This window comes from Meles meles, chromosome 18 (assembly GCF_922984935.1).
Source record: "Meles meles chromosome 18, mMelMel3.1 paternal haplotype, whole genome shotgun sequence".
NCBI lineage: Eukaryota > Metazoa > Chordata > Mammalia > Carnivora > Mustelidae > Meles > Meles meles.
The window spans coordinates 42,616,692-42,630,199 of record NC_060083.1 but is presented as its reverse complement, the minus strand read 5'-3'; the positions used below and the strand labels follow the sequence as shown (position 1 = coordinate 42,630,199).

At 43.6% G+C, this 13,508-nt stretch overlaps 1 protein-coding gene across 1 annotated transcript; it reads right to left on the bottom strand.

The window, feature by feature from the left end:
* Nucleotides 1–72: 72 nt before the first annotated feature.
* CDC6 (cell division cycle 6) lies at nt 73–12,940 on the bottom strand. The gene is made up of 12 exons (XM_045985472.1): nt 12,637–12,940; nt 11,568–11,752; nt 9,897–10,178; nt 9,573–9,772; nt 8,933–9,108; nt 8,422–8,528; nt 7,803–7,942; nt 6,067–6,167; nt 4,852–4,916; nt 2,032–2,234; nt 1,253–1,393; nt 73–953 (listed from the first exon to the last, which is right to left on the bottom strand). Exons 2-12 carry the CDS (start codon nt 11,737–11,739, stop codon nt 864–866), a joined length of 1,677 nt encoding a protein of 558 aa, XP_045841428.1. The 5' UTR covers nt 11,740–11,752; nt 12,637–12,940; the 3' UTR covers nt 73–863.
* Between the last annotated feature and the right edge of the window lie 568 nt (nt 12,941–13,508).

Here is a 13,508-nt window from a genome sequence, read left to right as displayed (position 1 = left end):
CAAATGAAGGCATCTGGAAACAAGTGGCTTCATCTGAGGGCAGCTAAGACTGTGGGACAGTCTGGGGGAAATTTTCACATTGTTTGCTCAAAGTTTGAGCTCTCTTGAAATGTGCATGCTTACAAAGACAAAGAATGCAACTTGGAAATAAATATATTCACAGACCGTACAATTACATTCCCTTTACCACCCCCACAACCTTTGGGAGTGCCCAAGAAACTCAGTGAGTCTTTAAAATGTCGCAATGTGGAAGTATGTGCAACGTGAACACAGTATACTCCAAAAAGAAAGAAATTCTTTCATCAAAGTGTCCTCCAGATCTCCATGTAGACTTGCTTATTTCCCTGGAACGTCCTTTTTCATTCTTCTTACTCTAGCCCCAAAGTTCTATAAAACACACCAATCTGAAGAAACTAAGAGGTAAATACAGGCATAGTCCACCATATAAATCCTATATGCTGTAATACAAGCATACTGGTTAGAGACACACAAGACGTGGATGTAGTGAATAAAATTAAAAAGAGTCTACTTGGTGGATTTTTAATGCATAAAAATAAGACCCGAAATTATTACTCTGTGTTAATATTCATCAACCTACAGATAAAATTTATCAGTTTCCCATTTAAAAAGGTCATATTTCAGGGCACCTGGCTAGCTCAGTCAGAAGAGCATGCAACTTTTGTTTGAGCCCCATGCTGGGTGTAGAGATTATTTAAGAGAAAATAAAATGAAAAAAAGAAAAAAAAAAAAGGTCATATTAGTTTTCAGGCCTGAACGGATAAAGTACTAAAATGAAGATTCCAGAGCTCTCTAAACACCAGCGGGATACTTCTGGGTAGCATATTAATATAAAAGAAAAGAATTTAAGGCAATCCAGTAGCTAAGATATTTCCAATTAAAGCTTTGTCTTTTAGAGCATGCTCTACTTCTTGCTCCTCAATCTTCAAAGACACCTGGAAAGAAGAGAAAAAGACTTTTCACGTGGAGAACTCACAAAGGCCCAGTTTGTATTATGTAAACTTCTATCATGTTGAACTTTCATCCCAAGAGGCAAGCAAGTTAAACACTGCTTTTTCAATGGCCTGCAGAAAATGCCTCCTTCATACCAGCCCCATCCTCACAGATCTTGAACTCTATCTAACAAAAAACAAATTGTTTACCTAACTGTGGTCATGTTTAAATCTTTAAAACAGATAAGCTCTCCAAAACAGGGCAATTAAAAAAACATTATCAAAGAGGCAGTTAGTTGTACCTTTGTGAAGCGGGTTTCCTTGTTCTTCTTTAATCCTAAAATGCCCCTGGCCTCCAAGAGCCCTGAAAGTGACAAACACTCTGACTGGTCCACAGCTGCCACCTGCTGTTTGCGACAGACGTTACTATAGGCTTCATATAACTGGGAGAAACAAGGGATAAGACAAAAGTTGTTTAAAAGTTCTATCTCTTGTAACCTGTAGACTCTTTTTTTTTTTAAAGATTTTATTTATTTATTTGACAAACAGTGATCACAAGTAGGCAGAGAGGCAGGCGGGGGTGGGTGGGGGGAGCAGGCTCCCCGCTGAGCAGAGAGCCCCATGCGGGGCTCAATCCCAGGACCCTGGGATCGTGACCTGAGCCGAAGGCAGAGGCTTCAACCCACTGAGCCACCCAGGGGCCCCAACCTTGTAGACTCTTAAAAATGTGAATTTGCATTTGTAAAAGTTATCTGAATACAACAATTTTCCCTCTTCTCAATAAAATCATTGAAGGCATTCTGTGGATATTGCCAAAACCTAAGGCAGGAGAGGAGCTTTATGTGTTTCACAGGGAGAGGTAGAAACGAAGGGGAGGAGAAGAATGGGAAATTCTCAACCACAACCCAAGGGAAATAAAATCAGTTGCCTTTTATATGGGACCAGCACTTATTCTTACTGTTAAAAACCCACTTTTAATTCCAATCAGCTGGAGCATAATAACAGGCCCTGCGGACAGTATCTGCTCCGCAAAGCATTCTCTTCTCCACCCCAGCTCCAACTGCTGGGATTCTCAACTCACCTTCCCCAGAGTGACCTCTTTGAGTTTCAGCTGCCGGGTCAAGAGCAGCAAAGAGCAGACCAAGATCTTCTGCTGCAGAGGGAAGGAATCTTGTGTTCCTTCTTTGCTCAAAGTCATTCTGTTACCATCAACTTCTGAGATGACTTGGGATATGTGAATAAGACCAACCCGCTTGGGAGCCAGTGACTCAGAGGGTGATTTGCCTAAAAAGTAAATAAATCAGTCTTCATTAGATTTTTTTTAAGTATTGTGTACGTCGAGACAGATGATGCTAAGTTTTAGTGGAAGGCAATTCCAGTGCAGTCATGTGGTGGCAAAGCAGAGGTTCCAACTCTGTAACTAGAAGCCAAAGGAAGAGAGACAGTGCTATCTATCTTCAGAGAGATGACGACTTGGAAAATAGGGTTATCCTTTTTCTGCGCAGAATGGTAGGCTATTTTATCCTGTAGAATGCAATTTAATGTTAGAGAGACAAAATCCACCTCATGAAAGAAGGAGGACTAGACAGAGGACTACTGTATTCTGCCTTGGAAATTCTCAGTATCTTGAAGATGAACCTTGAAGCAAAGATGAGTGTGCCTGGTAATCAAGAAAGGAAAAAAAGTGAAATGAGTGACTGAATGTGGACAGAAAAGTGAATCCTGCATAAGTCCTCTAGATAGCTTCTCCAAATGACCTTTGAGGTTTGGTTTACTTGCCTAAGACGATCCACTACAGAGCAACACTTGAGAAAATGTCACTGGATATCTTAGCAGATAGCACCATCTCAGAGGCCGGAGGTTGGGGAACTGCCAGCTAGATGCCTAGGACTATGGCCTCATTGTTTGGAGATGCATGAATTGCAAGACAGAGGAGGGATTTGCTCTGCAACAACTTTTGCCTCAATTACTTCCTCAGACCGTGAGCAGTTGCCCTGAAGCAATCTGCTTCTATTTCATGACCATGACTGGGATGCTGCAAAGAACTAATGGCGGCGGGAAAACTAGAGATCACTGATTAAGCAGCAGTATCTTAAAGCTGAAAGGAATTTCGAGGTCTCTTCTTTTTTTTTTTTTTTTTTTTAAAGATTTTTATTTATTTATTTGTTTGACAGACAGAGATTACAAGTAGGCAGAGAGAGAGGGAAGCAGGCTCCCTGCTGAGCAAAGAGCCCGATGCGGGGCACGATCCCAGGACCCTGGGATCATGACCTGAGCCGAAGGCAGAGGCTTTAACCCACTGAGCCACCCAGGCGCCCCTCGAGGTCTCTTCTTGCTCCCTACCCAAAACAATCCCAACTAGTGATCATCTATTCAGCTTTTGTTTGAATAGCTTCAAAGCTAGAGAACCCGCCTATGTGTCAAAGAAGCCCAGTTAGTGTTATTTATTAGAAAGTGCCATCCTGGGGTGCCTGGGTGGCTCGGTCAGCATCGACTCTTGATTTGGGCTCAGGGTTGTGAGATCAAGCCCTGAAGTGTGGAGCCTGCTTAAGATTCTCTCTCTCTTCCTCTGCCCCTCCCCACTGGTGGACTCCCTCTCTCCCCTTCTCTTAAAAAAAAAAAAAAAAGTGCAGGGGCGCCTGGGTGGCTCAGTGGGTTAAAGCCTCTGCCTTCAGCTCAGGTCATGATCCCGGGGTCCTGGGATCAAGCCCCGCATTGGGCTCTCTGCCAGCGGGGAGCCTGCTTCCCTTCCTCTCTCTCTGCCTGCCTCTCTGCCTGCTTGTGATCTCTGCCTGTCAAATAAATAAATAAAGAAAGAAAGAAAGAAAGAAAGAAAGAAAGAAAGAAAGAAAGTGCATTCTTGTATTTAATTGAAGTCAGCCTCCGTACAGCTTTCTAGAACCATCCAAACCTAATAACACATACCAGAGGTCAAAAGACAGGAATTAGGTTAGTCTAATAATTTATGCCAGAAACTTACAACCTCCTTTAGCTATGTGTGTGCCAGCTGTGCTCACAGGAACACTGACAAGCCTAAATGTCACTGGTAGGAGAAACAGGAACAATCTGAAAAGTTAAAGAGAGACCAGTATCTCATCTATGCACTGGTATATATTACCTACCGTCAGCCTAAGCAGTCAGTTTGGCTGCTTCTGAAATATTTTTATTAATTTTCTTTCAACGAATTGATAAGAAAGGAAGGTAGAAAGAAAGGAAGAGAGAAAATGTCTTCTGTGGAACTGTAGTGCTAGAAACAATTTTGATAACTCTGAACCAGTGCAGGAGTGAAAGAGGAAAGAAACAATCAAATCAGACTGTCCTGTTTCTAAAGATTAACACTGGATATTAAATACTGACAAGATATGTAGTTCATGGCCATTGTACATCTGCCATGACTAAGAGAACAAGGCTAACGGAAAGGAAAATCATTTTGTCATTTTTTAACAGCCTACTGTAGCAATGTCATCTTCGTATCTCCACCCTCCTAGACTTGGCTAAAGGCTTGAGATATCCCAAGTTGAACTGGATTCTTTCACTGTCTGACTCTTATATTTACTTTCCTCTCACCTATTTCAAGACCTAAAGTGAACTCGACAGAAGAACCCAGAGAGAAGCTGATCAAGCCTTACTGTCCACAGTTTTCATTTCGAGAGCTTAGAAAGAAAACTGACTATGATCCAGCCTTTTATGTAACACCCTGGGGAACTTGTTTCCAGCCTGCATGGACTATAGGACAGAGAGGCCAGACAGAAATAAAGTAGGTGAAACTGACAAAAAACACAGACATACAGAAAAGGGTAAGTATGGATTTAACTACGTTCATTTCGTCTTTCTACCTCTTTTCTCAGAAAAGTTAAGCTTCCAATTATAAAGGAAGACGGGAAAGAGATAAACTACTTACATTCAGACAGCGGTTTGAGGACAGTCTGGCTTTTGACATCCGACTCTACAATTTCAATAGCTCTCCTATAAAAAAGTATTTCTAAAATTAATTTATGCTGGGCCAAACCAAACACCACACCAAACCACCAAGCTGAAAAAAGACACATGTTTTATAATTTTAAAGCCCCCAAACAGAAGTGGGTTATGTCTCAGCTAAAGGGGACTTGGTTGCCTTGAAACAATTCACAGACCAGGGAGTCTAAGAAACTTTCAGCACTATATGGTTTCCTCTTATAGATGCCAAGTAGGTCATCATACATTAAGCCAATAATAACATTTTGAAGGAGGAAAAAATGTCATGGGTAGCAGAGACGCTACGTGGGTGGGTGACTGCCTACAAAGAGAGCCCGTACCACCCATACACACTGGACCGAAAAGGGGAGTCCTCAATTCTATATACATACGATATGTGTAGGCTAAACCACACCAGCCTACATGACCATTGCTCATAGCTGCAGTCTTTACTCAAGTAGTTTGCTGACTAGGGGAAACTTTCAAATCCAGGATCATGCCATCTAGCAAAAGGAAGAGCTTACTCTCCCACTGCTGTCTCCAAAGCACTTTGCCCACAGGAAGCCATAAGCCAGACCTGGATCTTTTGCTTGGCAGTAGGGGGAGGTTGGACCAGCGGGCCAGCACAGCAACTATCATTTTAATGGACCCAGTGTCCCTACTGGGAAGGAAGAGATTTCATCAGTCAGCACAGAGGCTTTCCCCAGCAGGAGGGGCAGAGGATGGGAAGGGAGAGAGAGAGGTCTGGAGTACAAGTGTGGGGACCACCAACCGGAGGAAGGGGTGCTCACAAAAGCAAAGGAAGGAAAAAAAAGTCTAAAGGCAAAGATGGTTCAGGTCCATAAATAAACCTGCTTGAGATCAGCTAATGGAAAAGTAAACTGGAGTCTTTTTTAATACAAATGTAATTAACCAATCTATAATCACCACAGGGAGTGCCAGCAACATCTCATTTGTTTCTCCCTCTGTAGGTAATGGACTGATAATGTTTCAGACATTAACACGGTGGAAATGCAGAGCTCCCCACTGAGAAACAAGTCCTCCTTTCTGAGTGTAAAAAGTGGCAGAATGCAGCCTCTTAAGCCACATTCACTTGAGTTACATGAGACAATTAACAGCATTTCTTTTTTTAATAAAAGCAGCCAACAGTGCCATAACTCACCTGCAAACATCTAGCGCCTTTCGAACATCTCCTGAGAGAGCAGAGACTTTTCGGGCACAGAACTGAATCGCAGCATTGTCCAGAACCTGAACTCCGGACACCTTTGGACAAGACATAGGAGATGACAGCATGAACTTTAAGATTCCCCCTTTTCTGTAATTTAGGTCCCAGGCATAAATATTTTCACATTAAGTCTAATAAACTTGACTGGCCACCCTTTAGGGTCTAAGAGATGACTTCTCTGCTCATAAATAAATGGAAATTTCACACATTTAAACATTTTGTAGGCATGTTGGTGAGGCTCATGAATGGGGAAAAAAAGCAACCAGATATTAGCAAAACTAAACTAAAATCTATTTGGTCATTTTCTTTTTTTTTTTTTTTTTTTAAGATTTTATTTATTTATTTGACAGATAGAGATCACAAGTAGGCAGAGAGGCAGGCAGAGAGAGAGGAAGCAGGCTCCCTGCTAAGCAGAGAGCCCGATGTAGGGCTCGAGCCCAGGGCCCTGGGATCATGACCCAAGCCGAAGGCAGCGGCTTTAACCCACTGAGCCACCCAGGCACCCCTATTTGGTCATTTTCAAAAGAAAGCTTTTTCACAGGTCCTATTGTTACAGGCCATTATAAAAGTATTGAGGGGCATCTGGCTGGCGCAGTAGGAAGATTTTTTTTTTCTTTTTAAAGATTTTATTTATTTATTTGACAGACAGAGATCACAAGTAGGCAGAGAGGCAGGCAGAGAGAGAGGAGGAAGCAGGCTCCCTGCTAAGCAGAGAGCCTGATGCGGGGCTCAATCCCAGGACCCTGGGAACATGACCTGAGCAGAAGGCAGATGCTTTAACCCACTGAGCCACCCAGGCGCCCCGACCCTGTGACTCTTGATCTTGAGGTTGTGAGCTTGAGCCCCACATTGGGTATAAGATTACTAAAAATAAACTTAAAGAAAAAAATTATCGAGTGATTCTTCTCTTTAAAAAAAGGAAAAAACAAACAAAAAAAGATTTATTTATTTATTTGAGAGCACCTACTTGTCAAAGGGGGTGGGCAGAGAGCAGCAGAGGGAGAGGGACAAGCCGACTCCTCACTGAGTGTGGAGCCTGACACAGAGCTCCACAGGGGGCTGGATCTCACCGATCTGAGATGGTGACCTGAGCTGAAATCAAGAGTCAGAGGCTTAAAGGACTGAACCACCCAGGCACCACCCCTGCCCTTTTAAAAGGAGGCTCCCTGTTCATTGTGGAACCCACCATGGGGCTTGAACTCACAACTCTTGAGATCAACACCTGAGCTGAAATTGAGTGGCGTACTCAATTTCAATTTCAAGTGAGTCAGTGACTGACCCACCCAGGTGCCCCTCTTCTCTTATTTTTACTCCAACCCTGAGGCATCCAATAAATGGAGCCTTGGGTGGAAATTCATATAAAAATGTTCTCATGTTGGCCCACAGGAACTCCTTGCTGAGGAAAGCAAGCTAAGCAAAAAAATAAGTAAATAAATAAAAATAAATAATTTTTTTTTTTAGTAGGCTCTATGTCCAGTGTGGAGCCCAACGTGGGGCATGAACTCACAACCCTAAGACTGAGACCTGAGCTGAGATCAAGAGTCAGATGCTCAAATGACTGACTGAGCCACCTAGGCGCCCCTCTAAACAAAAATATTTTAGAAAGACTGTTAACTTTCCCCACCAGAGGTGATGCAAGGGACGCATAATGTGGTACAATGGGGGGCACTTACCAGATCAAGCCGATCCTGCAAGATAGTGGCTATCTGATTTTTGGTATAAGGTGGGAAGTTCAACAGCCGAGGTTTACATTTTTCTCTAGCTTGAAGCCTCGGCAGAATCCTGTCCGTGAGATCCAGGGTGTTAGCGATACCTGAGGAGAAGGTAAATATTACCAATCATCATGGTCAAATCATCTCAAAAGAAAACTAAACCTTTGAAAGCTAAATACAATGTCTAGTTATAATCCCGCAGTCCAACTGTTGCTTCCCACTCGCCACCCTACCCCCACACTTATTAGGTAAGGTGTATGTAGTTATTCAAGAATGTTTTTTCCAAGTTAGGTTTAGAATTGTTCACTGATAAGCAGGACCAGATCCTCCAAAAATCAACTATCTCTGAAATGAAGTATTATGTCAATTCTATTCAGACTTAACAAAGTTGATTTTAGTTTAAAACTACTATCTGTAGTTTTTTTTGGTAATACTGTAATTGTAATATTATTTGTAATAATTTTTTTCATTTTGATAAGAAAGCAGAAAGTTGGCTTAAGATAAAATAGGTGATAAGTAAGATGAAGCGATTAAAAAAAGAATTCTTTAGACGCATTGACATTAGCAACGGAGCACTAACCAATCAGCACCAATCGAGAATTGCTTAGCCATGGCCATTCGAACAGTGTGTACAATACATCCTGCCCTTTGCTGTCCAGCTGATCCACTTCGTCCAGCACCAACACACTAAATATAAAGAGAAACAATTAGTATCTATGTTCACCTCCTTAACTCTCCCATCTGTTAGGTCTGGGCTGACTCCAGGTCACATTCCTACAGCTGACACCAGTTTGAAGGTCATCATCTGTCCTCTCTGCAGTCACTGTTACAATGATACCCCCACCATGACACAAAAGTAATATACAGCTTTTTCAAGCGATTAGCCTAAGAACACTTTTTCCAGCTTAAAATCAGAATGTGTATTCTTCCTCTCTTCTTTCCCTTTAAGTGTATGTAACTATCCGTACAGCCAATACAGGAAACGTTCTTTTCTCATACAAACTGATACATTCAAGAGACTAGAATGTGAGTTTGTTGGCAGCAGACCTTGCAGATTTTCACAGAATAACATGCAGTGGAGCACTACTTACATCATGGGGCCCTTCTCTGCAGTCATATGGTTTTCTAGTTTCTTCATCATGTCCTTCCCAGCTGGCCTGGATACTTCTTCCTGACAAATCTCCTGAGCAATAGCTGGGAAGACAGCCTGGGCACTCCTCAAGGACATGCAATTCAGCATGATAGTTTTAAAGCTTTTCAGTTCCTTCTAGAAAAATGCAAACATGAGAGATATTTTTGCCTTCAGATAAAGGTTTGTTTGTTTTTTTTTTAAAGATTTCATTTATTTATTTGACAGACAGAGATCACAAGTAGGCAGAGAGGCAGGCAGAGAGAGAGGAGGAAGCAGGCTCCTCGCCAAGCAGAGAGCCCGATGCAGGGCTTGATCCCAGGACCCTGGGGTCATGACCTGAGCTGAAGGCAGAGGCTTTAACCCACTGAGCCACCCAGGAGCCCCCAGATAAAGGTTTGATGGAACCTGAAGTGTCTTTGAGGAGTTAATAGCATATAAGAGAATAAGCTCTATTTTCATTTGGAAAGATTTAGACAAAGAAACTAAAAACATCTCATTTGAGGGTAGACTTCAATCCCCTAAGCACATCCACCTTTCTTAACCCTTCATAACCACGTGTCATTTTAGCAAGAGCAGCATATTTTGGACTCTCAGTGTACCTTAAGGTCTTGCAGAATTCGGCTTAAGCAGGCAGTTTTTCCAGTTCCAGGAGCACCAGAAAGATAAAGACTTCCAGCTTTTTTCCCACAGATGTGCTCCCTCAGGAAATTCCTGATGACATTCATCTCCTTTTCCCTGGCAGGCAGCCGATCCGGGACAGCTGTATTCAGGACCAGCTTTGCTTGCTGGTAGCAAGTGCCTGTGTCAGATGTGAAAGGACAATTAGATACAACAGAGGTGACCGAGAAGATCCACTGGGTTTCATATGGAGTCACCAGCCTTTTTTTCAAGGCTGCATTAACGGTTGCCATATAAGAACGAACCTTCTTGCTTGAACAGTCTCACACATGCAGATTCTTTCTCCCGTGGACATCTCTGCTCAGAATTTGTTGTGATCTCTTGACCTTTTCTGCCTGACGAACGGATTTTGTTTTGGTGAGCTCTGGTTTGTTCTTTTTTGCTAGGAGACTTCATTGTCAGCTGATTGTCAAATACCAATCTGCGTCCCTTAGGTGAACGTGAGCAAGGGGGGCCATTCTCTTTCTTGCCTTGCTTTGGTGGAGAACAGGGTGGTAAAGGGGGAGTGTTGCAGAGATTGTCATCACCTGAAATACATTAAAATCAAAACATGGTCATTCATAGTAGGGGACAGTAAAAGGACTTGCAAAGATCTCTGCTTTTCCCAGAAAGAGGCAAGTTTCTTCCCTTCTTCCTTCTTTTATTTATTTATTTGGAAGAAAGAACACAGAGGGGAGAAGGAGAGGGAGAAGCAGGCTCCCAGCTAAGCAGGGGAGCCCACGTGGGGCTCAGTACTAGGACCCTGGGATCTTGACCTAAGCCGAGGGCAGACTTTTAACTGACTGAGCCACCCAGGTCCCCCAAGAGGCAAATTTCTATAGTCAAAACCACCAAAACAGACGGCCTCTCCTCAAGAAGCAAACATTGGCCACCAGATGGCACCACTGAATCTTACAACTATTTGGGAGAAAGCAAAGGGGTTTTTAGTGGGATGAAAATTCTAAGATTGTTCTAAGAGTCTTTTTCTCAATCTTGGACCAAATAATTCTTATTGGGGGCTGCCCTGCGCAATATAAGATGTTTAGCAGGATACCTGGCCTTTATCTATTATGCCAGTAGCATTCCCTCAGTTGTAACAACCAAAAATGTCTCTGGACACTGCCACATCACCCTTCATTAAAAACAAATGATCTGGGCACCTGGGTGGCTCAGTTGGTTAAGCATCTGCCATTAGCTCAGGTCATGATCCCAGGTCCTGGGACTGAGTCCCCACTGAGCTCCCTGCCCAGGGGACAGTCTGCTTCTCCCTCTGCCCCTCACCCCTGCTTATGCTTATTCTTTCTCTCTCTCGTAAAAATAAATAAAATCTTTAAAAACAAATGATCTAAAGCAAAAAAGGATTACCAACCAGTGTTCTTTTTTTTTTTTTTAAGATTTTATTTATTTACTTGACCGACAGAGAGATCACAAGTAGGCAGAGAGGCAGGCAGCAAGAGAGGGGGAAGCAGGCTCCCTGCTGAGCAGAGAGCCTGATGCGGGACTCGATCCCAGGACCCCGAGATCATGACCTGAGCTAAAGGCAGAGGCTTAACCCACTGAGCCACCCAGGCGCCCCTACCAACCAGTGTTCTAAAACAAGAATATCACCTGCTTCTCTTAATTTCACCACTAATGAGGTGAAAGCTTCAAAATACTAGATAGCTAACTGCGAAGTCACAATACTGACAACTAAGTTCAAAATTGAGGAAATGAACACCAGAACTGTAAAGCAGTTGAGAAGGTAATCTCAACAAGCCACTTAACTCTGAAGTTCAGTAAATGAACACAGCAATCATTCTGAAAATAACCAAAGTGAACACATGGTCTTCAGTGAACTTAGGAAACTGCTTCAAAAGACGAGGCATCTTATTTTTGAGGAAAGAGAGGTCAATATCTACCAGTCAAAAAGTTGTACTTATATACAATGGATATCTTACCAAGACGTTTTCTGGGACTTAGAGGCAGAATTTTTACAGGACAGCGTGTGGCCTGGAGATTGCTCAGTTCTAGTTTGGTGTCTCCAGAGATTTTAGCTTTGTCCAATGTCCGAGACACCTTCTTTTTTGGAAAACTGATTGTAGCCTGTGACTGGGATCGGGTTTGAGGCATGATGGCAACACGGCTAGGTACAAAAAAGAGAACAGGACAGCCAGTCAATATCTAAGAGTGACAGGAAAATAGCTAACATGGAATATATACCAATGATCAACATTTCATAAGTAAATTATAACCATATTTTAGCATTCAGTTCTGTTTCACAGCCAAATCTGAGCAATAATAACAAACACTTATTGTCTACCTACTATGTGGAAGACTGTTGTTATAAGCATTTTCTTTTATTCTTTTTTTTACGGAGTCTCTGCACCCAACGTGGGGCTCGAACTCACGACCCCGAGATCATGAGTGGCACACCCCACCAAATGAGTCAGGCCCGCGCCCCTTAGGCACTTACTCATTTCAGTTTTAAGACGACCCTAGAAGTTGGCACTCTTACTATCCTTATTTTACTGATGAGAAAACTCAAGAGGCACAGAGACCCAAAGTCATAGCAAACCAGGTTTTCTGGCTCTAGAGCTCAAGTTCTTAACCACTTGAGTGATGCAATAAGTTTAATAAGTTTATCTTAACAGATTTCTACAGTACTTCTAATTCCCTCACTCCAGGCACGGGGTGTGTCTTTATCACCAGCTTAGCCCAGCACCCGGCCACATTTACAGTCTTCCATCCGCCTGGCACTCGGTCCTCACCCCACACCCTCTCAACCCCACCCAGGAATATCTCCCTCCTACAACATTCAGCCCCTTTATTCCACGCACGACTGCCAGCCTATTCCTTTCCCTTACCCCGACCTCAGACCTCCGGCGATCTGAGCTCTTCCCTCACTTCACCTCGAACCTCAAGGGAGGCAGCGGCCCTAGCCATCGCCCCTCTCCCAACTCCGCTGCTTTCCAGACCCTAAGCCTCCCTGAGCAATCATCTGCTCTCCACCCCACAAGGCTGAGTCACCTCAGTGCCTGCTCTTCCTCACGTCTCTCGCACACGGCTTCAGGGATTCTTCAGTCAAGCTCCGGAATAAACTACACACCAGGAACAGTAAAGCCAAACCGCGCTCGCGCCAAATCTGCAAAGCCTCAGCTTTACCGCCTCCCGCCAAAGGCCGACCAGGCTTCTGATTGGCTGTCGCTACAGCACTGCGCGCCTTGGCCACCGCCCCCTCCTTCGCGACCAATCCAGTCGGAAGGACCACAACCAATAAGAGAGCCCCAGGTCTCCGAGCCTTTGCGAAACCACGCCCACCGAGTGAGAGGAAGTCTACATCCGGGGCCCCACGGAAAGACGCAAGGTTGCTGTGGGAGCGATTCGGGGTAAAGCGAACGAGGATCGCCGCAAAGGGCAACGGGAGATGTAGTCTCAGCTGCACGCGACTCTGTTTCCACGCCCTTCTTTCCATCGAAGGTGCGGAGGTATGGTTGCCTCTTCTCATGGCCGAATGTATCCATTTGTATTACCCTAATGGGATACATACTAAGTGAGCTACCATATAACACCTATCATTTGGGAGGCGGTTCTGGGTGCCAGGCAGAATATGAGGCACTTCTTTACCTAATGTTCAAGCCTTCAAAACACAAAGCCAGCGTGAAGAGGGTTAGAGGTCACAGCAACTTCCTGGCAGTGAGGAGCCTAGGACCCAGATTTCCTAATACCCAATGTTTTTTTGTCAAGTTCTACACATAAAGAAATACATTACCCTTGACAGTAGTTCGCTGATTTGTGTTTCAAACGTAAGAAATAGGGGCAGGTCTTTGCTTTTGTTAGAAATAAAAATAATATTCTGTGCACCTTATCATTAATTCCATTAATCCACACATTGTGGGGAG